The following is a 27,689-nucleotide window of genomic DNA, read 5'->3' as shown; positions in this document are numbered from 1 at the left end:
ACCTTGTAGATCTGTTATTTTTGGTGCGTGACCCGGATGCGCAACTACAGTAAGTATACATTAGGCATAACGTTAACCCCTAAACCCAACCTCTTAATGTCTAATCTTAATCCCAACCTGAATCTTTTACTAATTGTAAACCTAACTCCCCACATCTCCTTCAACCATAAAACAGCCGTTTCTCTTGTGAGGACCAGGAAAACGGTCCTCACAATGTCTATTTCTCAAATTCTACTACAGTATACTTGTGAGGGTCATTTGGGCCTCACAAGTATGGTCACAAACACACACACACACACACACACACACACACACACACACACACACACACACACAGAGACCTGTGCAGTGCGTAGGTTCTGGGGTTCTGGGGTGTGCATTCCGGGACGGACCGGCAGTTTGCTCAGCCCACCAGAGCTGTGCATGGGAGGGGGCTGCGCCGAGGACGGCGTGTTCTGGACCACCGGAACCTGACGACACAAACACAACAGCACCCCCTACTGTTAACACACTGATATGCAGGGGGGGGGTATAATGGAGTAGAAGTAAAATGATTTATAATTGGAAATACTCCAGTAAAGTAGAAAATACCTCAGAATTGTACTTAGTAGTTACTTTCCACCACTGATACGGCATCATAGCCTTGTAAACGACCGGACCGAAGGATGGACATATACTGTGGTGTGTTGTTGTTGAACATAGAAAATGATTGTTCAAGCCTATCCTTTCTGACTTATTCCAAGTTAAATGAACTGAATAAATACATTTGCCACGTTTCTTTTCAACCAGAGCAGAACAGCAGCAACGCAGAGCAGCAGCAACGCATGTTATCCTATGCTCCATAGTAGAAGGGTGTTGTACCGAAAATAGCAGATCTACAAGCGCACAACGCGTCCGTCCGTGAGGCAATGTGAAGTTGTAGATCTGCCATTCCTGGAACAGCTGCTCTGGGTTTAGACCAATCAGAACGCACAGCTGTCTTTCACAGCCCTGTCTATTAGTTAACCCTTTACTCGCTGATTGTTTTCAAGACTGCAACACAGCATTTTAATGATAATATGCTTGTTTGTATTGGATGAAAAAAATATGATATTTCACTGGCGAATAATCGAATATTCGACTAATTTAAGGTTGAATAAGTCGAATGCTAAAAATCATTGCATTCGTGAATGCCCTAATGTAATGCCTCAACTCGCACAATTCCGGGTCAAAACTTTTGACAATCTTACAGCAGCATCACAACACTGCTGGTGTGAATTCAACATTAGAAGAGCACTTCACCCAATTAAAATTTTGAAAACATTGATATTTATTTGGCTGTGGGCCCCTATCTCAAAAATGTTTTGTGCCAGGGACCTCCAGAAGTAAAGATTTGAGTAAAACAATTGCACTTTAAAAAAGTACCGTATACACGATTTTTTAAAAATAGCAAATCTACAAGCTCATGTGCTATGAGCTTGTATATCTGTATTGAATCATTACATTACGGCTTTTATCCAAAGCGACTTACAATAAATGCATTCAACATAGGTAGGGAACGAAACAACTAATCACCAGAAGTATTAAGTGCATTCTCTTCTGAATCGCTCGGGTGTTGCGGTCTGAAAATAGCAGATCTACAAGCTCACAACGCGTCTCAATGCGACGCGTTGTGAGCTTAACTCTTTGACTGCCAGAGTATTTTCATAAAGTACTCCCCCAGTGCCAGCGATTTTCGTGTTTTTTTTTGTTTGTTATTTTGTTATTTAATTTTCATATAGTAAGTCTAGCTGCGGTTTTGAACACATACGATGGTTCCACCAGTAGAGAGCAGCAAATAGACACTTTCATCAGCTCGCTGACTCGCTGCCCCCCCCCCCCCCCCCAACAGAGCCAAACAGTGAAATACGTCAAACCGGATGTGACGTGTTCTCAGATTCTCCGATTGCAAAATTTTACGATGTGATACACGACGGCGATGACTGTTTGTCACCCAGACTATAGATTATAGAAGATGACCTCTCCGTTCGTTTTTTATACCGTGTGAAAAACTGTGTGTTTCCCTATCCTGGCCGAAAATGACCGTGGAAAAAAATAGAAAACCGGAAACGGAATCTGCGTCATAAAACCAGATGCAAGTGTGGGTGAAGTAAGTGGAACTCGAATCCTAGAGTTTGCAGAATAGCGCGATCAGAGATTAAACAATGAACGTCCAACGCGTCTAACGCGTCGACGGCCAACTGGACAAACTAGCAATTGACGCGTTATTCACGCGTTACGCAGTCAAAGAGTTAATAGATCGTCTATTTTCAACATGCAACCAAGTGTAAAATCAGAATACATACAAAATACATTTTAGTCGACTATAATCTTATGATATTTAGTCGACGAAACTAGACAAAAACTGAAACATTTCAGATGACTAAAATATGACTAAAACTAAATAGAATTTTATTCAAAAGACTACATAAAAACTAAATAAAAATTTGCTGTCAAAATCAACACTGGTGCGATCCCCATCCCAAGCCGTGACACCATGTGAAGGAGGCTATCACCTTTTGCACGACGTTCTCCTTCTGCAGCTGGCTCTGTCGGAGCTTCTTCAGCAGCACCAGGCGAGCTTCCTCCAGACGCAACTCCTCTCTGAGGGCTTTGATCACCTGCTGCCGCTCCTCGCCCGTTTTACCCTGAACACACACATACACGTTTGTATTACTATACTTGTGAGGACATCAATGTTTTAGGACGTAGATTTTATGAATGCCATTTTGGGGCATTTTAACCATAAGCCTAAAAGCCGAAAAGTAGCAGATTTGTTTCCTTTCATCGCAGCGACGAAAGGAATGGATGGAAATATAGCCATTCTATTGTAGAATTCAGAACCCGCCCTAAATGAAAACTTTCAAGGTGAAAAACACTTATTCAGACAAGTTATTTTCTGCAAATAAATGCTTTATAATAGCAATATTTTATGGAATTTGGGATGAATGACTTCATAGAATAAAACCAAAATGTTAATTATTATTATGAGAAAATAAATTAATTCACAAATACATATTTCCTCCCCAGCTCTGTCGGTTTATTCACCTTGTACACTGCTGTTGAATTGTGCAGTTATGGAGGTTTATAGAGAGCAGGACAATACAGAGACAAACTGAATATGGTCATTTGGTACATACATACGACTTCTAAGTCATAATGCCAAATTTCACTGAATAGCAACCTGACCACACAGCACAGACACACACCTAGAGTAGGTATTTTTATGAAGGATTCAGTGGCTTTTCTACAGCAGACACGCAGCTGTGAGCTCTGGTGTGACGTCAACTCGCATTCCTTGAGTCGAGTCGTCAATGCCATTGCAAAATGCGCAAAAAACAATTATGTTATTTTCTATAATCAAATCGATTAATCGAATATTCGAATACTTATAGGTCGAATAATTCGAATGCTAAAAACCACTATTTGAAATATACTATATAAAAAGGATTTCAGGATCCACATAGAAACAGTGTGACTCCAATGTGGATCTCACACTTCATGTCACTTTATCTATGACATAAATACGTAAATCTACGTAAATATGTAGATAACTTGTCTGGCCTTCTGTTGCTCTCTTGTTTTGATCTCCTTCCCACTTGCCCCCCACCCCTCTTCTTCTCCCCCCCCCCCTCTTCTTTCTATGGAAATTAACGTTGCGATGGGAACGATGCACAAAAACGAATTTCACCCACTTCTTTACCTTGTAAACCTGTGATGTGACAATAAAACTGATTCTGATTCTGATTCTGACATCACTTTATCTATGTCTATGACATCACTTTATCTAAGACAGTGGTCATCAAACATTTTCATGTCATAAAATCTCATGATATTTAGTCAACTAAAACTAAAACAAACATTTCAGATGATTAAAATATGACTAAACCTAAATAGAATTGTATTCAAAAGACAGCTTGTAGATCGGCTATTTGAACTATTTTAAAACGTTTTTCAAAATAGTAAAATCCTAGGGGGTCCTCTGCAGGGGGGGCCGCATTTTTACATTAACCACTTGAACCCTCTCGCATCCCTATTCTGGGGGGGGGACATCAGCCGAAAATAGCAGATATTTTTTTCGGCAAAGAGGCAAAAGCTTGTAGCCTATTTTTGGCAAAGAGGTTTGGTGTAGAGGGAAAGAAAGAGCAGACCAAGTACAGAGGCAAAGGTCAAGTTTACAAAGTACTGAGGGTTTAAGTGGTTAAATGTCTGAAAACACACATTTAACATGAATCCAATATATAGTGGGAGTCCCTGCTTCATCTCTCTCTCAGAAAAACATTGAAGACCCCAACTGTTTCCCAAACAGTGGTTTAAGGGTCGCGGATACATTTTTATGGGTAGCGAGTAAATATCCCCTTTTTTATTCCTACATTAAAACATATATAATATTATTTTAAAAGATTTTTAAAAGTTTAAAAAAATGTATCACAACTTTTCATCAATTAAGAAACAACTATTAACTCTTTGACTGCCAACTGCCAAGATTTCTCGTCATATTTTGCTAAGGCTCAGACCGCCAATGAGGAGAATGACGAGATTTTGTGTTTTCAGTGGTTTTACGCTAGATGGCGCTGTTCGCTAACCTATGAGTCACCATTTGACTCCCAGTGAAGCAAAGAAGCAGCAACTCACGTGATCGCCAAAAAAACAGCCACATTCACTTCCATGTTAAAAACTACATTTCATAAATTTAAACCAATTCAAATTCTAATGAAACATTTTTAAAGGTAGGGTAAGTGATTTTCTTCGGTTAAAATAAGTGTTAAATAGCTCTATATTCTCGTTTCAGTTTCAGTTTCATTTCCAATTTTATCCAATCAGGATAGAGAACTCAATCAGGATACAGATTAAACAAGTGAAATTGGAAGTGATGACACTAAGAAATGAGCAGGCAAAATTGGAACTGGAACACTATAAAAATTAAGCTTAAAAATTTGTACTTTCTCCTGATTGGCTGAGATTTTGACACCTACCGGAAAATGTATTTTTTGTTTATTAAAGAGCTGGAGAGACGGGGAGACTCCTGTTACTGAACAAACACTCTATAGCAATGATTACTATCAGAATATAGTGCTTTAACCTTTAAACAAAATACTTTTTGTTTTAACCAAAAAATATCACTTACCCTACCTTTAAGTATTTCATTAATCAAAATAAAAAATCGAATATAAAATCAAATTCCATAAATAAGTAAAACAATGTTTAAGAAGTAGTGAAAATAGCAGATCTACCAGCTCACAACACGTCGCAAATAAGTAAAACAATGTTTAAGAAGTAGTGAAAATAGCAGATCTACCAGCTCACAACACGTCGCAACGTGTTGTGAGCTTGTAGATCGGCTATTTTCACTTGTTTGGGTCCCGGGGAGACATCGCATTTCTCTTTTGGGTCTTGAGCTAAAAACGTTTGGGAATCACTGTTTTAAACCACTGCTCTAATAAAACAGTGTTTGTGACTCATTCCAGCATTCCACCTTTGATGGATTGATGGGTGTTTTTTGTTGACAAAATGTGCGTGTACATTACCGTATTGTTTGTACATATCTGTCAGGATCAAACACAACAAGTTCAAGAGCGTGTTTTCCAATGTGGCGTGTTGAGATCTTCAGCCCATGTGTATCATTTATCATGGTACGTGTGACGTGTGTGAATTGTGTCAAACATGGCATAGATCATAGCCTTGGCTACAGCTTTCTGTTAACACTTTCAATCTGGCCTTCCTATCTTTGAGCATGTAATTATAGGTGGAAGTTTTTGAAAGAGCCAACATTTGCAGATCTACAAGCAGATATACAGTACAAGCTCATAAAGCATCCCAATGCGACACATTGTGAGCTTGTAGATCGGCCTGTGTACATTTTCTGTTGTATGTGCCTGCAAACAAAACAAACCCAGAATCAAAACATATTTGAATATCTAATTATATAACAATATAATAAGTACCCTTTTTTTGCGGAGTAAAAAGTACAATATTTGTCTCTGAGGTGCAGTTGAGTATAAAGTATTGAAGATTGGAAATACTCCAGTAATGTAAAGTAAATACCTAAAAATTGCACTTAAGAACAGTACTTGAGTACATGTACTTAGTTACTTTACACTACTGGTACCTTGAACATGTCCAGATTGGCATGGTGCAGGCGGTCCTCTGGCCGCGGCGTGCTCCTGGGACTGGACGCTTCGTTGTCCGACAGAATGATGACGTCCGGGGACGGGCTACGTCTTTCTCTCTCCGCCTCGCTGGAAGAAACAGAGATGGGACCCAGTGTTAATTTTGACAGCATTTTGATTTAGTTTTAGTTCATAGCCTTTTGATTAAAGTTCCCATTTAGTTTTAGTCATAGTCTTTTGATTAAAGTTCCCATTTAGTTTAGTCATATTTTAGTCATCTGAAATGTCATTTCATGTATTGGCTGGCCATGACGGCGTTGTTATGCCTGATTTAAAGTAAACTAAATCTCAACATAACATGGTACACTCTCAGATCCACTGTCATGGAGGACAGGACATGTCCTGGTAGAGGAGGTGACATTGACACTGTGTCTTTAGGGACACAACTATGTGGTGTCTGTCTCTATATAGCTGCGTTTGAACTAGAGCATTAAGTCCAAAACATCACGTGTGGATGATGGGAACATTTCATGCACTTCAGGGAGCTACAGCGTGCGGACATTCAGACTGCACAGTCCAAGGGCTGTCAACATTTTTGTTGACGATAAATTGCCACACAAATAATCGCGATTAACGGTTAGATTGTGTTTTTGGCATTGAACATTGGAACATTATGAATAAATAATGTATTTATGTTTGCCTTCTAGGCTTTGTAAAAAAATATATATATACAAATAACTAAAATATACAAAGAAATTGAGTTGTGAGCGTTGTGAGCTTGTCGATCTGTTGTTTTCTGCGAAAGTCTTCCCCACAATAAGGATGCTGGGGGGTTTAAGTGGTTAATGAATAAGATACCGACTAGTCCTGCTTGGGCAGCTTCACGTAAGAGAGTGCGGCGTGGGATGATTTTGTCAAGATTGACGATAAAACAGTGAAATTCAAATTGTGCAACACAAAGTATGCGTATCACTCGTCGTCAACATCAGTGATGTCAAATCACATTAATGCAAGACACCTGGTCCCAACGCCTGCCCTTCACCCAAGCAAACAGAATGGCAGACTTCACCGTGAAACCTCACCAGTGAAAAGATCATTGATTTGACAGCCAAGATGATAGCCGAAGATATTATGCCTACTATTAGCGTTGTTGAGGGGAAAGGCTTCCGTGAGCTGATGGCATTTCCAGAATACACCGTGCCCGGTCGCCATATTTGATCCGGGGCGACCGTGTATTAGGGCGAGCACTCTTCGCTGAGGTTACCAAACGATGCAGCCTGTGAATGATCCAAGCACCACTGAAGAAGAGTACACCCAGAAATCATGTGATCATGACAAAAAAAGGCTAGGCAACTTTCATGTTAAAGGATTTATAAAAGCAAATTTTTCTCGGCTTTCTGCTGTTTTTCTGTTTGTTTAAAAAAAAACAAGCCACATTCAAACGGCCATAGCTCACCGGACATTTCCCCCCAAACCCCCCCCCCCCCCCCTCTACTACGACACCCTGTGCGTGTAATGAGCCAATCTCCGTGAGGACGGAGGTCACGGAAAATATTCCATGATTTTTGAAAAGGTACAGTAAAATCGCTGTTTTCGCTGGCAAGGGGACAGACAGTAGACGGATGAATGAATTAAAGGAAAGCTCAGTTTGGCTCTCCACTTAACTGCTGCGCAGCAAAAAAAAGAAAAGAAAAATCAATCGACACATCGATTATTGCCCTCGAGACATATGAGTCGTTTCTGATGGTCAAGATTCAATTTATCCCTTGAGCAAGCAGTCAGGCTCTATTAGCTCACTGGATTTGATCATTTTATACTTAATAAATAGATATATATTTTTTAAATGTATGAATATTTTTCAACAAGGAAACAATTCTGACGATTGTGCAAAAAGAATTGCCATTATCATAAATAATTGCGATTAGGCGATTATGTTATAATAGTGACACACAGTCCTACTAAGTTTCACGTATTTTCACTCCAGCAACATTTCACAGGGTATCTGCACATTTCTACAGTGACAATTTAAGGACTTTTAACTCATTCACTGCCACTGACGTAAAACATTTTATTATTCCCGTTTACCAATGCTGCCACTGACGTAAAAAACAGATTTTTTTTTCGTTTTCCTCACACAGAACCCAAGATATCGTCATCCGAAGATTTGCTGCTCCATTCACCTCTTGGTTAACGTATTACTTAAAAATCCTGTATCTCGGCTCCTGTGTACTTTTTTTTTACTATGTATTTTTGGTCAAGACATGCTATTTTCAAAGGCAGACAATTAATGTCAACACGGTCGTGATGACCTCGTTGACTTCGTTGACAAACCATAAGGGGATCGATCATAATGGAGATAAATATTCTGTGACTATACTTAAAAAGTAAGAAAATCGAAAAATCGCTGGCAGTGGGCAAACGCGGCCAGAAATAAGTCTGGCAGTGAATGAGTTAAGAACTTTGTTATTACCTCTGAAATGAAACAAATAAAAATAAAGACAGAAAAAATTACTATACCATTACAAAATTGTATTATTTGGGGGGGTCCCCAGTTCAAATGCGATTATTTGGGGGGGTCACGGCCTGAAAAGTTTGAAAATCGCTGGGCTAGTTAATAAACCTTACTAGTATCCATCTTTCCTTCAGTAGCACAACCACGGCTGCACAATTGGTTTTTAGATTTGCCCTAATAAACAAATATAATATGTATATATATGTATGTATCTGCCCTCAATTATCTTTCTGTTCCCACGACAATATACAGAGAAAATGGGCATATTTACAAATGGCAATTAATCCAAATAAATCACAGCTAAACTGGGATTAATTATGATTTAAAAAAATATAATCTTTTGACAGCCCTAATCACATTATAAGATTTGCAACCATTGGTGCAGCGTTGGAACACTTTCACACCAGTATATATTGCTGTTTCCGGGCAGAAACCGCACATGTCCAAAATCTTTACTTGAGGAAATGGAACGGAAATTGTCAGACGTAGTATAAATAGCTGATCTACAAGCTGAGAGCTTGTCAAAGTACAGGGGCCAATCCCAGCACTTTTATCCCACGCCTAATTATTCAGAAAACCCCAGACCACAGAAAATCCACTGAATGTTCAAAATTCAGTTTTTTTGGGTGAAATTGAGATCATAAAAAAAAGGAACAAAAATTATTGAATGTCATGAAACCTTTAACTCTACCATCTGTACATTTTTAGAACCTTATGTCTTATTACGGTATGTAAATATGCAAATCTTTCCCCCAACGATCCAGTGAAGCGAAGAGAGTTGGTGTAGATCGAAAAATAACTCACCAAGTATAGTGCAACTCAGGTCCATTTTACTAAGTATAGAGGGTCTTGATACATTCCAATGATCAAAGTAGTCTGTGGCACCCCTGGACTTGCGCCACGGCACCCTAGGGTGCCATAGCACCCACTTTGAGAAACCCTGGTCTAGACCAGCTTTCTGTGTGTTACGATGACTCATCCTAAGACATAGAGGAGTTAATAATATCAGACGCTGAGTTCTGCTACAGTAGATATTCCTAGTTTCTACCAGGGTGCACATTATGGACATTATAACGCGACATACTTTCCTTTCTGTGACATTCTATTGTGGCGCCAGTGTTCATTTCGTCGACTAAAACTATGACGGAACATAATACCTTTTTACACTGACGAAAAAAAAAAAAAAGACTAAGCTATGATGACTAAAACTACGAATATATATACTGACAATTTCATCAACAAATAAATATTGGACTAAAATGTTAGGGAGCGACTAGTGGAGAAGAGATTCAGTAAAACTGAGACAAGTCATTTTATGCTTGGTTGCGTGCGGGTGTCGCAGCTAATTATAAATCAGGCATTACGACCACATCAAGGCCAGCCAAGAACGCATTTTAGTCGATTAAATCAACTGTAGATTTGGTCGACTAAAATCTTATATGTAGTCAACTAAAACTAGACTAAAACTAAAACATTTCAGATGACTAAAACTAAACAGAATTGTATTCAAAATACTATGACTAAAACTAGATCAAAATGTGTTGTGAAAATTAACGCTGTGCCAACAACAGACTGGAATCCAGGCAAACATATGATATGTCAAATGACAAATATGTTATGATAATCCAGTATGTCTACATGAACAAAAAGTTATTTCACTCAAAATAATAGTCATTAAACCCCTTAAACATTGAATAGTTTCAGTAGCTGACCGGGATACCTCTACACCAAATTCCTTCACTGAAATGAATCGATGTACAAGCTCATTAACGCGTCAAAGTAACCTTGTTAATAAATGATAAACACCTCATAAACTAATTTAATACATAGTCATTTGCCGGTGAAAGTTATAGGAGTTCTTCCTGTATGGTGTATGATATGAAATGTAAAGCTTATCATAATCACAGTAATTATTAATCATGTCTTCCATCATATTCAAGGTATTTTGGAGAGAAATGAAACAGACTCCAGTCACTTTCAGTTTAAAGCACTGCAGAGGGGAGTGTGTCAGCTGATGCTCGTTGACGCTCGTTAATGTGACATGCATCAAAGCAATTATGCCTCTGCACTCTCAAATAGGCCTACATCTAATCCAAGATTGTTTACACGGTTTTAAACTGTATCTGGTATTATAGATTTTTTTTTAGCTGTTGGAAATAACTAGGCTGCACTTGGTTGGTCCAGATGACAAAAATATGAGGTTTGTGGAATTTATAGTTATGCAGTGTTATATTATATTATATTTGTTATATTAGTGTCTATCTGTCTTCTGAAACAATGGGTTTATAGTTAATGAGAACTTCACTTCTCCCTTAAGCTTGCACAAATGTATTTATTTGTGTGTACAAAGCACTTTGTAATTGTTTTTTAAAGTGCTTTATAAAGTTATTTTAAACTAAAGATGATGGCCAATGTTGATGATACATGAGAAAAGAACATTAATAATGTATCATATCGATATCATATGCCCAACATAATGTATCGTATCATGAAATTAGTGTATCTTGACACCCCTAACTCTCCCCATCAAATACAACATGACGTTTAAAACTGATATGTCCGATGTTTTGCTTTCTGCATTGATTAGAACATTAGTGTAGTCAGTCTTGCTAAATGCACAGTGTAGTATCTGTAGTAGTGGTAGCAGAATGGATAGTGTTCTCAACTTACATGTGCGAAACCCATTGAATCTTGGTTAGATTGAAGAAAGATGAGTATTTGGTAACCAGTAGTTTACAACTTTTGTCACTCTGCCGTTTTAATTATTAACTGTTGTTAGTGACTACACTGTTGCCTACATAAAACAAATTAGGCTATTAATTATGCCTATTTATGATGCGCGGAGCCCTGCTTCTAAATTTCTGCGTTTTGCGTTTTGGGGGAAAACGAAACATTTTGTATCCGCGATCGCTTTGCCATTGTGACCCGCGTGAAAGATGTTATCGTTCCAGCCTTTAGCCAGGCCCATCGGGCAAAATGGAGGCATGCTTTTTTTCCCCATGGATCGCTCGTCATGGAGTCTACAGCTTTAAACAGCACAATGGAACGCAACGGTGAGATTCCTGGCACCGAACGTATTCTGTTATTATAAAATTATGGCACCCTATGTGTTAACACATGGATACAAACTGATGGATTTATGGATAAGACACAAAACATTAGACACATACATCACTTCCCAAAGCTACATTTACACTCTGTCGTGTAACGGTGTACTGAAAATAGCTAAACCACAAGTTCACAAAGCAACGTATCTGCGGTGCGTTGTGAGCTTGTAGGTTGGCTATTTTGGGCAAGTCAGTGTTAATTTTGACAGCAAATTTTGATTTAGTTTTAGTCATAGTCCTTTGAAAAACAAATATTTAGTTTTAGTGATATCTTACGTCATCTGAAATGTTTTAGTTTTAGTCTATTTTTAAATCAACAAGCTCACAACGCGTCGCGCTGCAACATGTTGTGAGCTTGTAGATCTGCTATTTTCAGAGCGCAACACCCGAGCACAACCAAACATAAAATTACTTGTCTTAGTTCTATTGGATCTCTTCTCCACTAGTTCCTCCCTAACATTTTAGTCTAGTTTTAATTTGTTGATGAAATTGTCAATATATTTAGTCTTAGTTTTAGTTATCATAGCTTAGTTTTTATTTAGTTTTCGCCAGTGAAAAAAAGGTAGTAAACTAACATTTTTCGTCATAGTTTTAGTCGACAAAATTAACACTGGGGCGCGTGAAAGTATGAATTGGGATTAAAGGTTCCCTGCTACAGCATGTGATGCCTATGACTTTTAATGTTTATCCTGTAGACCAGGGGTCTTCAAAGCTTTTCAGGCCAATTAGCTGAGAGAGAGATGAAGCAGGGACCCCCACTAGATATTGTATAAAATTGTGTTGCAGATTAAACTTGTTCATAGATTTCATAGACTTGTTTGACAGCACTATCATCATCAGTGTTGTGGAAATTAATGTTTGTTTCTTATGTTTCTTTGTTCATCTTTTCTAATATTAATATGTTGGATTCATGCTAATGAATTGAGAACGAGTGGAAGATTTTTGAAAAAAATTGTGAAAGGTTTAGAACCAAATGGAAAGATTATGGAACAGCAGAGTGTGTGTGTGGTTGTTATTATGATTACTATTATTATTAGTGCTGATATCAGCGCTCTCACCATCTCCTGCCAGCACTCATGTCCACTGGTTCATCCAGGATGTTTTCTTTGCCATTCTTGCTGGGTCCGCCGTGGCCCCCATGACCCCCGTGACCCCCCAGCCTCAGGCTGCCGTTCATCTTCTCCTCATAGGCCCCCACCGCGCCCATCAGGCTCTGTGGATGATGCAAGGTCATTATAGTTAAAGGACAACTTCACCCATTTCCAACGTATATTCATATAGTTGCTCCAAGATGGCATAGTTTTTTTCTATTAGGTCAGTGGTTGTCAAACCTTTTCATGCCACGGACTCCCAAATTGTAATGTATTTGGCCTGTATTTTGAGGGGGGTCCGCACCCCCCTCATCTCAAAAATATTTTGTGCCAGGGATCTCCAGAAGCAAAGATTTGAGTAAAAAAAATTCACTTAAAAAAATATGTACAGTAAGAGTTGCAAACATTTTCAGGATCTTTTCAAAAATAGCAGATCTACAAGCTCATAGCGCGACACTGGTAAGCAGGTTTCTGAACTGTCCACAGCCCACCAATGAGACACAGGCTGCGTCTCAGGTCTGCTCTGTCCTATCTCCTACATCCTAGCTCCTACAGGAAGTAGAATTCGGTCAGCCATTTTTCTCCTCGTGTCAAGTCTCTTATTCCTGCTCGAAGGACATAGGAAATAGAATTAGAAAGCATCAATGAGGAGGTAGGACGTAGGAAACCCAAGAGCTTCCAACCAGGAAGTCTTTCCAAGCTGAACCAAAGATTGTTAATTTAGGAAGATACACCATCCCGATTGGAGCCACTATAGGCAACATGGTACACAAATCCAACAAATGGTCTCCTAAGTGGGCGCCGGCATCTGACGGCAAGTCTCGCGAATGTCCTCTGTATACTGGTGCTAGATCCCACGAGTGTGTTGCTGGGACAAATAAAGGTCGATATTAAAGTACATTTTCTCCTGATTTGTCTCTCTGAAAAAAAGCTATTTTAGAATGAAAATCTTGGGAAGATTGTGTGGCTTGTGAGTGACGATGGGGTCCAATATTTAGTTCAATGACCACGGAGCTAAAGAATGGTTCAGAAGCTGTGTTCACGTTCACTCTTCCATTGGAATCAATAGACTGCTTCCGCTAGTGATGAGCGGGCCGACCCGTAACCCGCGGGTCAACCCGCGGGTTACGGGTGGTCGAGTCAGGATTTCAGAGGCAATTATGCGGGCTGCGGGTGAGCGGGTCAGCCGCTCTCACAAGCAAAAAAAAAAAAGAAAACCCTATTTTGAACAACATGCTTGTTTATTTAGCCCATGACAATGTTGTGCTACTGTAGACATTTAAAGCGACTTTGGGTACTTAAAAGAGCGCTATATAAATCTGAGCTATTATGATGATGATTATCTTTTTTTCCCCACCGCGGGTCACGGGGCGGGTTGAGCCATAGATTTATATATGGGTCACGGGGCGGGTTGAGGCGGGTTGGGTTCCGTGGCGGGGCGGGGCGGGTCATGAAAAAACCCGACCCACACATCACTAGCTTCCGCTCTCCTAAAAAAGCGTCCACCTACTTCACGCAAACACAAGTAAATGTGATTATCCCGCCCATCTAATTGACAATATAACGCCCCACAAGTGAGGGGGCCTATCACCTGTGTTGTTGTCATCAGAAATCGTTGTCGCGCGACATGACACTTCAGAGGAATTTCCGCCCCACTTCTCTTAACCCATTAACGCATTGTGTGCCAATAACGTCTTTTGACGGCTGTTTTATAGTAAGCCCTGAGTGCCAAAGACGTCTTTTGACATCTCTTAAAAAAAAAAAAAAATCTCAAAGGAACTAGGAGATAATGCAAAGCATTAGTGAGGACCAATTATATGAAGAGAAGGTTGAAAATGGGTGAAGTGCTCCTTCAACTAAAACTCATGAAATTACCACAAAAATCAAGTAGTTTATTATTAAAAAGGCAACGTTTTGATCCTGGACCTTCCTCAGGCACCAGATGCCTGATGAATGTCCAAGACCAAAACGTAGTTTTCTCTACTGAGCAAAAAGACCGTCTTCTTGCTCAGTAGAGAATCCTGTTTTTAAAACGCAGGTTCTTCTGTTGACTAAAATAAAACAAAAAATTACGCTTTTTACAGACAATAAATGAAACTGTATTGTGTTTACAAAACTGACAAAAACTCACTCGACTGAGCAAAAAAAAAAAAAAAAGTAAGCCCTGTTGTCAAAAGTTGTAAAATAAATCAAAAATCTAAATCTACAAGCTCGCAACAGTAGATCTGCAATTTTTTATTAAAGTAAAATAACACTAAAACGTAAAAAAAATAAGTCAAAACTAAACATAAATATACAAAATACAAAAAAAAAAAAAAAAAATTGAACAGGCAAACTTTAAAAACTAAATGAAACTTAACTGTAATGGAAAACTAAAAAGCTATGTTTACACGGCAACACCTGCAGAAAAGTGTGTTGTGCGATAAACAAATTGCGTGCAGACAGAGACAGAGAAGTGATTGAAAACGCTGTAGTGTGCAGGTGGCAGTGTGACGTCACAGGTTTTGCCCCGTTCACTGACAGTTTCACAGAGGTGGAGTGTTTTCAAAGATTTCCACTCTGGGAGGTGGTTTCTCTCTTATGTGCTATCAACCCCCCAAAACACCATTGCCGTGTAATGGAAGACACACCTGGTAAAATGTTTTGCAGTTTTCTGCAGAGCATGTTGTCGTGTAAACGGGGCCAAAGTCAAAACCAATTAAAAATAAAAACGAATGGAAAAAAGGCCAAACTCTACTAACCTGCTGATGGTGGTGGTGGTGGTGACTGCTCAACCCGGGTCCCTTCCCGCCGTCACCGGCCAAGGCGCCGGCCATCGCGGCGGCTCCCTCCAGCGCTGCCAGGTCGGCCAGGTCTTTGCGCTTGAGCAGCGCCAGCATCTTGAGGCGCTCCATGGCCTCGTGGCCCTCCATCTTGAGGCGCTTGGCCAGCGCCGCCTCCTCTCGCTCGTCCGACGCCTCAAGGCCTCGCTTCAGGAGGTTGAGACGCAGCACCTCCTCTGACATGCGCTCCATCCTGGGAAGAACATAAAGCAACGTGCGGTAAGAACAGCGTTAACCCCATTAAAGGCAGATTCTACAAATGCGTTCTAAATCAGTAGCTCTCAAACTTTTTCATGCCAAGGACCCCCACATTGATATGTAATGGCCGCGGACCCCCCTATCCGAAAATGTTTTGTGCCAGGAACCCCAGAAGAGAAGATCTGTGTAAAAAATTACAAAATTATTCACACTTTAAAGATTTTTCAAAATGTAAAAAAAATACAGATGTACAAGCTCGCAGCGTTATGTGCTGTATGCTATTTTTGAGAACCACAAAGTCTAAGAGTTTTCTGAAAAACATATCTATCTATCTATCTATATATATATACATACACATAGATAGAGAGATAGAGAGATAGATAGTACTCTAGTACAGCTGGTTTTATGTCCTACCAGGACCTCTAGTACTGCTGGATTTATGTCCTACCAGGACCTCTAGCACTGCTAGTTCTATATCCTATCAGGATGTGTAGTACTACAGCTGCTTTTACAATTTACAATGTAGGCGTTTAGCTGACGCTCTTATCCAGAGCAACTTAAAATAAGCAAGGTAAACACACATAGAATGCAGAGAGACAGTGTAGTGCCTCAGTAAACTAGGACCACAGGTAAACCAAGAACCTTGCATTGGTCTAAACAATATAATATCAAAATAGCAATCTGTACATTGAAACTATAGGATACCAGGTAGTCAATTGTGTCTTATTGATGCCTTAGTGTATTTTTAAACTTGAACTTTTTCTTAGCTGTGTATAGTTGGGAGGGGGTCTCTTACCATTGATCTGACTTTTATTAATTTCATTGTTCTCATTTGTTATCTTTTTTCTTGACTTTCTATGCCATGTAGCACTTTGAGATTGGTGTCAAATATAAAGTGTTACAAATAACATTTATTATTATTATTATGATGAGGACCATTTCTTTCAGGTCCGCACACGAAAAACTTAATTGTCTCATGCTTGAAAAAAGATTTTTAGAGATCATCACATGAATTAATTAGCAGACCATGACGATGACGATGATGACACAGCCATCCTGAGCGAGGATGAAGGCATCCATGAGGAAGTGGGTTAAAAAGACTTGTGCGCAGCTAAGAATAGCGCTCAGCCCCTTGTATACGTGACATCCCCCCAAACCCACTTAGGGACATATAGATGGCCTGTGGTTTCCCAATAGGACAACATGATGCCTAAGCTTCCCCCACACTGTTGTCCCATCATGTAGATGCTAGAAGCTTTCCCCACACTGTTGTCCCAATAGGGACAACATGATGCCTAAGCTTTCCCCACACTGTTGTCCCAATAGGGAGAACATGATGCCGAAGCATTCCCCACACTGTTGTCCCGATAGGGACAACATGATGCCTAAGCTTTCCCCACACTGTTGTCCCAACTCCCAATAGGGACAACATGATGCCGAAGCATTCCCCACACTGTTGTCCCATTGGGAACAACATGTAGATAACTGAGCTTCCCCATCGCTGTTAACAGGAAGACTTTTCGTTTCGGATGGCAACCAAAGATGTCTTCACTAAAGCCGTCAGCTGAGTCATATGACTGGTCAAGTCAAGTAGGCTGACTGTGCAGTGAACCAATCAAAACGCCCGCTGGCAGGCGGGGATGCCAGCTAAACGCTGCGAATGACACGGCAGGAAAAAAAGCCATTAACGATTGCTCATACGTAATATGAATACGTCATGCAATATGAATGATGTTTCTTTGTGTATGTGCACGCCATGTAAAATCCTGATTCCTACTTCGTCATGTAATGGTACTGTGTGTTGAAAATAGCAGATCTACAAGCTCACAACATTTCGCTTCGCGACACATTGTGAGCTTGCAGATCGGCTATTTTCGGCAGGGTGTCAGGTGGGTTCCATGTGTCCAGAGTTAAATTTTGTGGATGAAATGCATGGAGGTAAGTTCACATACATGTGATCTTAGTGGTTGTGTGCGTGCGTGCGTGCATGCCTGGTTGCTTCGGGTTATGCATGCTTGGCCGCGTCCTTGCATGGCCCGAGGCGCATGCACGCACACACAAACGTACACAGAACTACACACAATGGGTGTGTCTCTGTCTGTGTGTGTGTGTGTGTGTGTGTGTGTGTGTGTGTGTGTGTGTGTGTGTGTGTGTATTCCCCCTGGAGTGTGCTACATTTGTATTCCAGTCAGCTGAGATGCCGTGCTTCAGATTAAGTGCATTACTATCAAGGTGTGCCAGTGCGCTGCGGTCTGCTGGTTAGCATGGCAGGCAGAGGACACCTCGGTTTCAGCTGCAACACATAGGGCCGCCGCGATTACCAAATGTTACTCTTGACGATTTAATTGTCGCTCACATAATCGCGATTAACGGTTCAACTGCGTTTCTGTCGTTGAACATTGGAACGTTATGAATAAAAAAAAAACATTTCCGTTTGTGGCTTTTAGGCTTTGTAAACAAAACAAAATACATAATTTAATAACTTTAGTTTACACTTAAAGATAAATAAAATAAAACATGAACAGTGGAAATAGACAATCTACAAGCAGAAGCTCAAAACGCGTCACATCGTGTCGCGTTTTGAGCTTTTAGATCTGCTATTTCCACAATTCTTAAAAAAAAATAATGCAAAGATATGAAAACATTTCAACATGGAAGCAATTATGACGATTATGCAAAATACATATTGTGATTAGGCGATTATGTAATAATAGTGACAGGCTAGCTGCAACGAAACAAAAGCAAAACAGACAACCCAACGCCCCCCCCCCCCGTTTCATACTCCACAAGCTGCCAGCTACCAACACAGCGTTCCACAAAAAGCACATGCCCATCATAAGATGTCAAAATGTTTGTCAGACATTACAGCTTCTATTCCCACCTCACCCCGTCCCCCCGTCCCCCCATCCACCCACCCCCCACCACGTCGCGGCTAAAAGCAGCGCTTTGTGAGGAAATGGTCCCAATTAAAGACGGAAGAGCGTCCATCCAACATTCAGACAAAGTGCAGGTGTGGGGGGGGGGGGGGGGGGCTAGAGACATAAGCAACCAGGTCTATGAAAACAAGCCCAAAAGAAGCGACTAACACATGAGCACTTTAAACCTATACACGTCGGCTGGTGGTCAATATGACGATAAAACCGGTGAACTCGATCCAGTCTCCACAATCCAGTCTCCACGATCTGCCTTTTCAGAGAGATCGTATAGTTTGAGCTACAGCGAGTGCACATTCTATGAGTTGCAGTTCTATACCTTAACTTATACTCCATTGCACAACGTTACCGTTACCGTTCAGCGTTCAAACAAACAGCGAGGGGTCCCAACATAATTGAAAAAGAAAAGCTGCGTTTGTATGGTGAAACCGTTGAAAATGAGGATTGCATGAAACTGCTGAAAATAGTTCATCAGCAGTAGTCCTACAAGTTACTCACTTGCATTTTTTTGGGAAACACAGCCGTCCACAGCAGCTGTAGCCTGCACCGGATGTCACATGACATGATAGAACAGCAACATGAAAACTTAGCCTTGGTTCAAGACTATCATAGACTTATTTTATAGAGTCTGACTTTCGTATAGATATGCAAATGTCAAAATCAATAAAATACATCTATGATAGCCTTGATCCAAGGCTAATAAAAAAGAATAGATTACATATCTATCTATCTATATGTCTGTCTGTATCTATCTCTACAGTATAGAAGCTATGTATTTATGTCTGTGAACATAATTGTTAATATTATATAATATATATAATAATATCTACGAATGCTATATATAGTCTGGAACTACACCTCCTGAATGTTATATAGTCTGTAACTACACCTCCTGAAAGTTAAATAGAGTCTGTAACTACACCTCCTGAATGTTATATAGAGTCTGTAACTACACCTCCTGAATGTTATATAGATTCTGGAACTACACCTCCTGAATGCTATATAGAATCTGGAACTATACCTCCTGAATGCTACTAGAGTCTGGAACTACACCTCCTGAATGCTATATAGAGTCTGTAACTACACCTCCTGAATGTTATATAGAGTCTGGAACTACACCTCCTGAATGCTACATAGAGTCTGGAACTACACCTCCTGAATGCTATATAGAGTCTGGAACTACACCTCCTGAATGCTATATAGAGTCTGGAACTACACCTCCTGAATGCTATATAAAGTCTGGAACTACACCTCCTGAATGCTATATACAGTCTGGAACTACACCTCCTGAATGCTATATACAGTCTGGAACTACACCTCCTGAATGCTATATACAGTCTGGAACTACACGCTAGACAACGCTCCACACATCCTAGACTCTTCTCCCTTCCCTAAAACACCCTGGACAACACTCCACACGTCCTAGACTCTCCACCCTCCTGGCGGTGTAGTTACTTGATGTGTTGAGTTGAGTTTCTTCAATATTTTTCACATTTTAAGAGTTACTTTTCTTCTGACAGGGTATATATATTTGGTGGGTTTAGTTATTAGTTGAGTTTAACAATGGGCTACAGCTCAATTTAATTGACATAGTCTGTATGAAAATAAAGTGAAATGGAACAATAATTTGGGTTAACTGATTTACACATCTTTGAAGAAGACTATTCAACTATCCTGTATGCAAATCAGTGTCATTTGCCATGATGCTATGGTGGGACTGCACATGGAAATGTGTTCAAGTTTAACAAGCCTAAAACCACATTCACACATGATCAATCACACACTTTTTAACAATATGAAATTCCTGACAGGAAACAATTAACTAATTAGTTAGGGGGAAAAACACAATAGACACAGTACTACACACAGTACACACAATACTACACACAGTACTACACACAGTACTACACAAGCACACAGAGATGAGGGAAATGCAAGCAGTGCTTCAAAACGGAACTTTCAGCTCCACTCATGAATAAAAGATGAAGATCGAGAATTCTACACCTCCTGAATGTTATATACAGTCTGGAACTACACCTCCTGAATGCTATAGAGTCTGGAACTACACCTCCTGAATGCTATATAGAGTCTGGAGCTACACCTCCTGAATGTTATATAGAGCCTGAATGCTATATAGTCTGGAACTACACCTGAATGCTATATAGAGTCTGGAACTACACCTGAATGTTATATAGAGTCTGGAACTACACCTGAATGCTATATAGAGTCTGGAACTACACTTCATGAATGTTATATATAGTCTGGAACTACACCTCCTGAAAGTTATATAGAGTCTGGAACTACACCTCCTGAATGTTATATATAGTCTGGAACTACACCTCCTGAATTTAATATAGAGTCTGGAACAACACCTCCTGAAAGCTATATATAGTCTGGAACTACACCTAAATGCTATATAGTATGGAATAACAAACCTGCCGTATCTAGATATAAATACATAAATAAATAAATGAATTTATAAAGCAAGAAATGCTAAAATAAATAAATAATTGTGCAAAGAAATATACAATTAAATATTGAAATGTATTCATTTATGTGACCATTTATGTATTTATTTATTTATATATTTATTTATGTATTCATTAATTTTTATATTTATGTTTTTATTTATGTTTTAAATGATTTATGTATTTATTTATTCATTTATACATATATGTATTTATTGATGTATTTATTTCCTTAATTATTTACGTATATTTTTTATTTAATTATTTATTTAAACATTTAATTATTTATTTAAACAATTAATTATTTATTGATGTATTTATTTCCTTATTTATTTACGTATGTATTTATTTAATTATTTATTTAAACATTTAATTATTTATTTAAACATTTAATTATTTATTTAAACATTTAATTATTTAATTATTTAAACATTTAATTAATTAATTATTTCATGCCGTATTTCATTGACGGTATGTTAATGAGGGGGCATGTCTTGCCGTCCCATTCAGGCTTTAGCAATCAAACCCAGAGCGATCAAACACCAAAAAAATTACTTCCAGCCCATAGAGCTGGTCAGTGGTCAAATGTATTAATATTTTGTTGATGATGATAACTGCGTTTATGTTCATAATAATTTGGTTTGATTTGATAAATTAACAAATAACAATGTAAGCCATAATATATTAAAAAATATGAAGCAAAACGAAATAATATATAACAATAAATAAATGCTTGGGGATAATCCCCAACATGTTCAAAAAGGAATAGGAAGAAATGAAGACGTATTTACTCCTACCCCCTTCGTATATATCCTTCCTGATTCATATAAACAAATTTAAATCTATATCATAAATTCTATGATATCTGTATAAATTAAATATATATTTAAAAAAATCTTATACATATGATATTTACACACACATATTTATTACAGAGAAAACAGAACCGAATGTTTGTGCAATCATCACACAGTAGCCTACTGTTACTGTATGTATATTAAACATATCATATTCATCTGCAGTCATCCATCACACAGTTGTTCTATTAAATAAATGATATTAATGTCTATTATGGCTGTTTTGGACGACTGGGCACCTGGACATCTGGGCACTATGGTACATGTGGGCACCTGGACAACTGGGCACTAGGGACATGTGGGCACTTGGAGAAGTGGGCACCAAAACCATCTGGGCACTAGGGACATGTGGGCACCTGAAGAGGTGGGCACCAAAACCATCTGGGCACTATGGACATGTGGGCACCTGTACAACTGGGCACTAGGGACATGTGGGCACTTGGAGAGGTGGGCACCAAAACCATCTGGGCACTAGGGACATGTGGGCACCTGGAGAGGTGGGCACCAAAACCATCTGGGCACTAGGGACATGTGGGCACCTGGACAAATGGGCAATTAGGGGTGGAGACATCTGGGCACTAGGGACATGTGGGCACCTGGACAACTGGGCAATATGGACATCTGGGCACTATGGTACATGTGGGCACCTGTACAACTGGGCACTAGGTACATGTGGGCACCTGGACAACTGGGCACTGGGGACATGTGGGCACCTGGACAACTGGGCACTATGGACATGTGGGCACCTGTACAACTGGGCACTAGGGACATGTGGGCACTTGGAGAGGTGGGCACCAAAACCATCTGGGCACTGGGGACATGTGGGCACCTGGACAAGTGGGCAATTAGGGGTGGAGACATCTGGGCACTAGGGACATGTGGGCACCTGGACAACTGGGCAATATGGACATCTGGGCACTATGGTACATGTGGGCACCTGTACAACTGGGCACTAGGTACATGTGGGCACCTGGACAACTGGGCCCTGGGGACATGTGGGCACGTGGACAACTGGGCACTATGGACATGTGGGCACCTGTACAACTAGGCACTAGGTACATGTGGGCACCTGGACAACTGGGCACTGGGGACATGTGGGCACCTGGACAACTGGGCACTATGGACATGTCGGCACCTCGACAACTGGGCACTAGTGACATCTGGGCACCATATTTTTGGGACGACTGGGCACCTGGACATCTGGGCACTAGGGATATCTGGGCACTAGGTACATGTGGGCACCTGGAAAACTGGGCACTAGGGACATGTGGGCACCTGGACGAGTGGGCAATTAGGGGTGGAGACATCTGGGCACTAGGTACATGTGGGCACCTGGACAACTGGGTATTAGGGACATGTGGGCACCTTGACAACTGGCACTAGGGACATGTGGGCACCTGGACAGGTGGGCGCATTGAAAACTGGGCACCAAAGCCATCTGGGCACCATGGACATGTGGGCACCTGGACAACTGGGCACTAGGGACATGTGGGCACCTGGAGAGGTGGGCACCAAAACCATCTGGGCACTAGGGACATGTGGGCAACTGGGCAACCACCGTTCTAAAAATGGTTTATGCCACTTTTTAAGGTTAATACCATGGTATGTTGTTTTATATAATGGCATATACCGTATTTTTTAAATGGTATGCCTTTCCAAAACGGTATGTGCCTTTCCGAACCGGTATGCACCGATCCTGGGAGTGGTATGCTGTTCCAAAATTGGTTTGTACCACTTTTTAAATGGTATGTCGTTTTATATATAATTATCTATAATAACACTATTGTAGTGGCTATTTGTCAACAACAATAAAAACTCAAAAGCGACTGAGGCACCAGGCAGCGAATCTTATGCAGATCAGGGGGTAATTTGAATGAGTCCATTGTCCAGACAGGCAGCGAAGTTTTTTGGTATTTATTTAGCTCTCCAAGATGAACAATATAGAAAAAGGATGTTGAAATGTTGGCACATTATAATCACAACACTATAATAATAATAATAACAATAATAATATTAATAATACTAATACTAATACTAATACTAATAATTACCATTATTATTGTTATTATTTTATGAATTACGATGAATTATTTTGTATTATTATTATTATGTATTATTAGTAGTATTAATAATTATTATTAACATTAGGCCAATACATGTATCCACAAAGCTTACAGCATTCAGTAACACTAGGTATAACTGCAGAATTAAATAACCCCTGTAGGCCTATTAATCATTAGCCCAAAGTGTATAATTGTATTATCTAACAATTATAATTATTATTGATAATTGAATATTGATTATTATTGTTATTATTATAAAAAAATAGGCCAACACATGCATCCACACAATAATGAATATGACCATTCAGTAAAACTGGTATAATTGAAGTAACCTGTTAAATATGTATTCATAATTAACCACCCACTATGTATAATGAAATCTTACTACATGTCTTCATACTATCATAAAGGCACACAGTTGCTCTAATCCACACCAAACTGGGAACAAACACTGTTCAGGGGTCTGCCATGACAATAGTCCCAGCAGGGGCCACGTGTGCCCACCACAAACCCCAAGGGGAACCCATAGGGCCAGAGAGGCGCACCATTGCTCCAATCTGCACAAAATGTGGCAGAAACACTGATCAGGGGACCACCATGACAATAGTCACACTAAAAATGCACATAGATGTGGCACCATAACAGTGTTACAGCAGTGTTTGACTTAAATGGCTATAACTAGTAGTCTGTCCGTCTGTCTGTCTGTCTTGCCCTAATCTTTGCAAAAATGGGAATGTTGCATATCTAGTATTGGCAATTTAATCAAGGAATAAAATAACCAGTCATTTTCTTAAATTTGTCGTTAGTGAATCAGCGGGATTAGGGCCTGTGTGTGTGTGTGTGTGTGTGTGTGTGTGTGTGTGTGTGTGTGTGTGTGTGTGTGTGTGTGTGGTGGTAGTAGTTAACTGTTAATGGTCTATCTACCTGGCCTATTCATCACAATTCAGCCAACTTGTATAACACGCCCCAACACACTTTACACATTAATGTTGATCATGTTGAATGCAAATGAAGAACCTGCAAATTGCTCAATCTCTCTCAGCTAAGAGGGTTCCTCACAGTTTCTTTTTTGCTATGTTTTTAATGTTATATGCTTTTCTTTGTTGCTGTATTGTTAATCATTTGTACTGTTTCTTTAAAGCACTTGTTGCTTATTCCTGCTCTGTAAAGCACTTTGAGCTGCATTTCATGTCATGAAAGGTGCTATACAAATAAAATGCATTAGTATCTAAAGTTTTTAGATAGATAGATTTTAAAATAGACAATCTACAAACTTGTAGATCTACTAAACTTTAGGCTACTCATTTCTCAAATATCATATCATAGCACGCATATTGTATTATATGCAGTAGCACCTGAAACAGACATTGTAAGCTATACAATGATAATTTTCTCTTTACGACACATGCCTACTATACTGTTGACATTTCCACAAGATCAATAGCATCCTCTATAAATGTATATAGTAGGCCTAATACACAATACACCCTAATCTAATCAATTGGAGTTTTGTATTTTAATGGGAATACTGTTCAGTGGTTGACAGTTAAGTACATTTACTTTAGTTTAGTTTAGTTTGTTCAGTTTGACTCCACTACATTTCTAGGAAGGAAGGGACTCTTGGGACCCAAACTGCATATCAATCATTTACAAAACACAAAAGTATACCCACACATTATTACTGTCATTTATTCAATCAGACTGCCTTTGTATATTATCTCTAGTAATATTACATAAGTGTAGAGGGGACTTCAACGTTTTTCCAGGCGAGGGACCCTCGCCTGGAAAGGAACCCTTAGCTGAGAGAGAGTTGAGGCAGGGACCCCCTTTGCTGAGAGAGAGATGAAGCAGGGCCCCCCTTAGCTGAGAAAGAGATGAAACAGGGACTCCCATAGCTAAGATGGAGATAAATCAGGCACCCCCTTACCTGAAATATTATTATCATGGACACAAAATACAATACATAATGCATTTGCAAAGATTAGGGCAAGACAGACAGACAGACAGACTACTAGTTATAGCCATTTGAGTCAAACACTGCTGTAACACTGTTATGGTGCCACATCTATGTGCATTTTTAGTGTGACTATTGTCATGGTGGTCCCCTGATCAGTGTTTCTGCCACATTTTGTGCAGATTGGAGCAATGGTGCGCCTCTCTGGCCCCATGGGTTCCCTCCCCTTGGGGCTTGTGGTGGGCACACGTGGCCCCTGCTGGGACTAACTGTCATGGCAGACCCCTGAACAGTGTTTGTTCCCAGTTTGGTGTGGATTAGAGCAACTGTGTGCCTTTATGATAGTATGAAGACATGCAGTAAGATTTCATTATACATAGTGGGTGGTTAATAATGAATACATATTTAACAGGTTACTTCAATTATACCAGTTTTACTGAATGGTCATATTCATTATTGTGTGGATGCATGTGTTGGCCTATTTTTTATAATAATAACAATAATAATCAATATTCAATAATCAATAATAATAATTATTGTGTTAGATAATACAATTATACACTTTGGGCTAATGATTAATAGGCCTACAGGGGTTATTTAATTCTGCAGTTATACCTAGTGTTACTGAATGCTGTAAGCTGTGTGGATACATGTATTGGCCTAATGTTAATAATAATTATTAATACTACTAATAATACATAATAATAATAATACAAAAGAATTCATAGTAATTCATAAAATAATAACAATAATAATGGTAATTATTATTAGTAGTACTAGTATTAGTATTATTATTATTATTATTATTATAGTGTTGTGATTATAATGTGCAAACATTTCAACATCCTTTTTCTATATTGTTCATCTTGGAGAGCTAAATAAATACCACAAAACTTCGCTGCCTGTCTAGACAATGGACTCATTCCAATTACCCCCTGATCTGCATAAGATTCGCTGCCTGGTACCTAGTGCCCAGATATCCCTAGTGCCCAGATGTCCAGGTGCCCAGTCGTCCCAAAAATATGGTGCCCAGATGTCACTAGTGCCCAGTTGTCCATAGTGCCCAGTTGTCCAGGTGCCCACATGTCCCCAGTGCCCAGTTGTCCAGGTGCCCACATGTACCTAGTGCCCAGTTGTACAGGTGCCCACATGTCCATAGTGCCCAGTTGTCCACGTGCCCACATGTCCCCAGTGCCCAGTTGTCCAGGTGCACACATGTACCTAGTGCCCAGTTGTACAGGTGCCCACATGTACCATAGTGCCCAGATGTCCATATTGCCCAGTTGTCCAGGTGCCCACATGTCCCTAGTGCCCAGATGTCTCCACCCCTAATTGCCCACTTGTCCAGGTGCCCACATGTCCCTAGTGCCCAGATGGTTTTGGTGCCCACATGTCCCTAGTGCCCAGTTGTACAGGTGCCCACATGTCCATAGTGCCCAGTTGTCCAGGTGCCCACATGTCCCCAGTGCCCAGTTGTCCAGGTGCCCACATGTACCATAGTGCCCAGATGTCCAGGTGCCCAGTCGTCCAAAACAGCCATAGACATTAATATAATT

General features: G+C 39.8%; 1 protein-coding gene across 1 annotated transcript in view; it reads right to left on the bottom strand.

The window, feature by feature from the left end:
* gatad2b (GATA zinc finger domain containing 2B) overlaps positions 1-27,689 on the bottom strand; it is a 108,375-nt gene that overhangs the window by 16,016 nt on the left and 64,670 nt on the right. Inside the window, exons 2-6 of the mRNA XM_080441363.1 lie at positions 15,580-15,853; positions 12,806-12,960; positions 6,128-6,257; positions 2,535-2,666; positions 342-470 (exon numbers count right to left, since the gene is read on the bottom strand). Coding sequence (XP_080297489.1) covers positions 342-470; positions 2,535-2,666; positions 6,128-6,257; positions 12,806-12,960; positions 15,580-15,852 — 819 coding nt within the window. The 5' untranslated portion in view covers position 15,853. The remainder of the gene's footprint in view (positions 1-341; positions 471-2,534; positions 2,667-6,127; positions 6,258-12,805; positions 12,961-15,579; positions 15,854-27,689) is intronic.

This window comes from Gymnoscopelus braueri (assembly GCF_963280865.1).
Source record: "Gymnoscopelus braueri genome assembly, chromosome: 11".
Classification (NCBI taxonomy): Eukaryota; Metazoa; Chordata; class Actinopteri; order Myctophiformes; family Myctophidae; genus Gymnoscopelus; species Gymnoscopelus braueri.
Note: the sequence above shows the minus strand (reverse complement) of the source record. Positions and strands in the feature narration are given on the sequence as shown.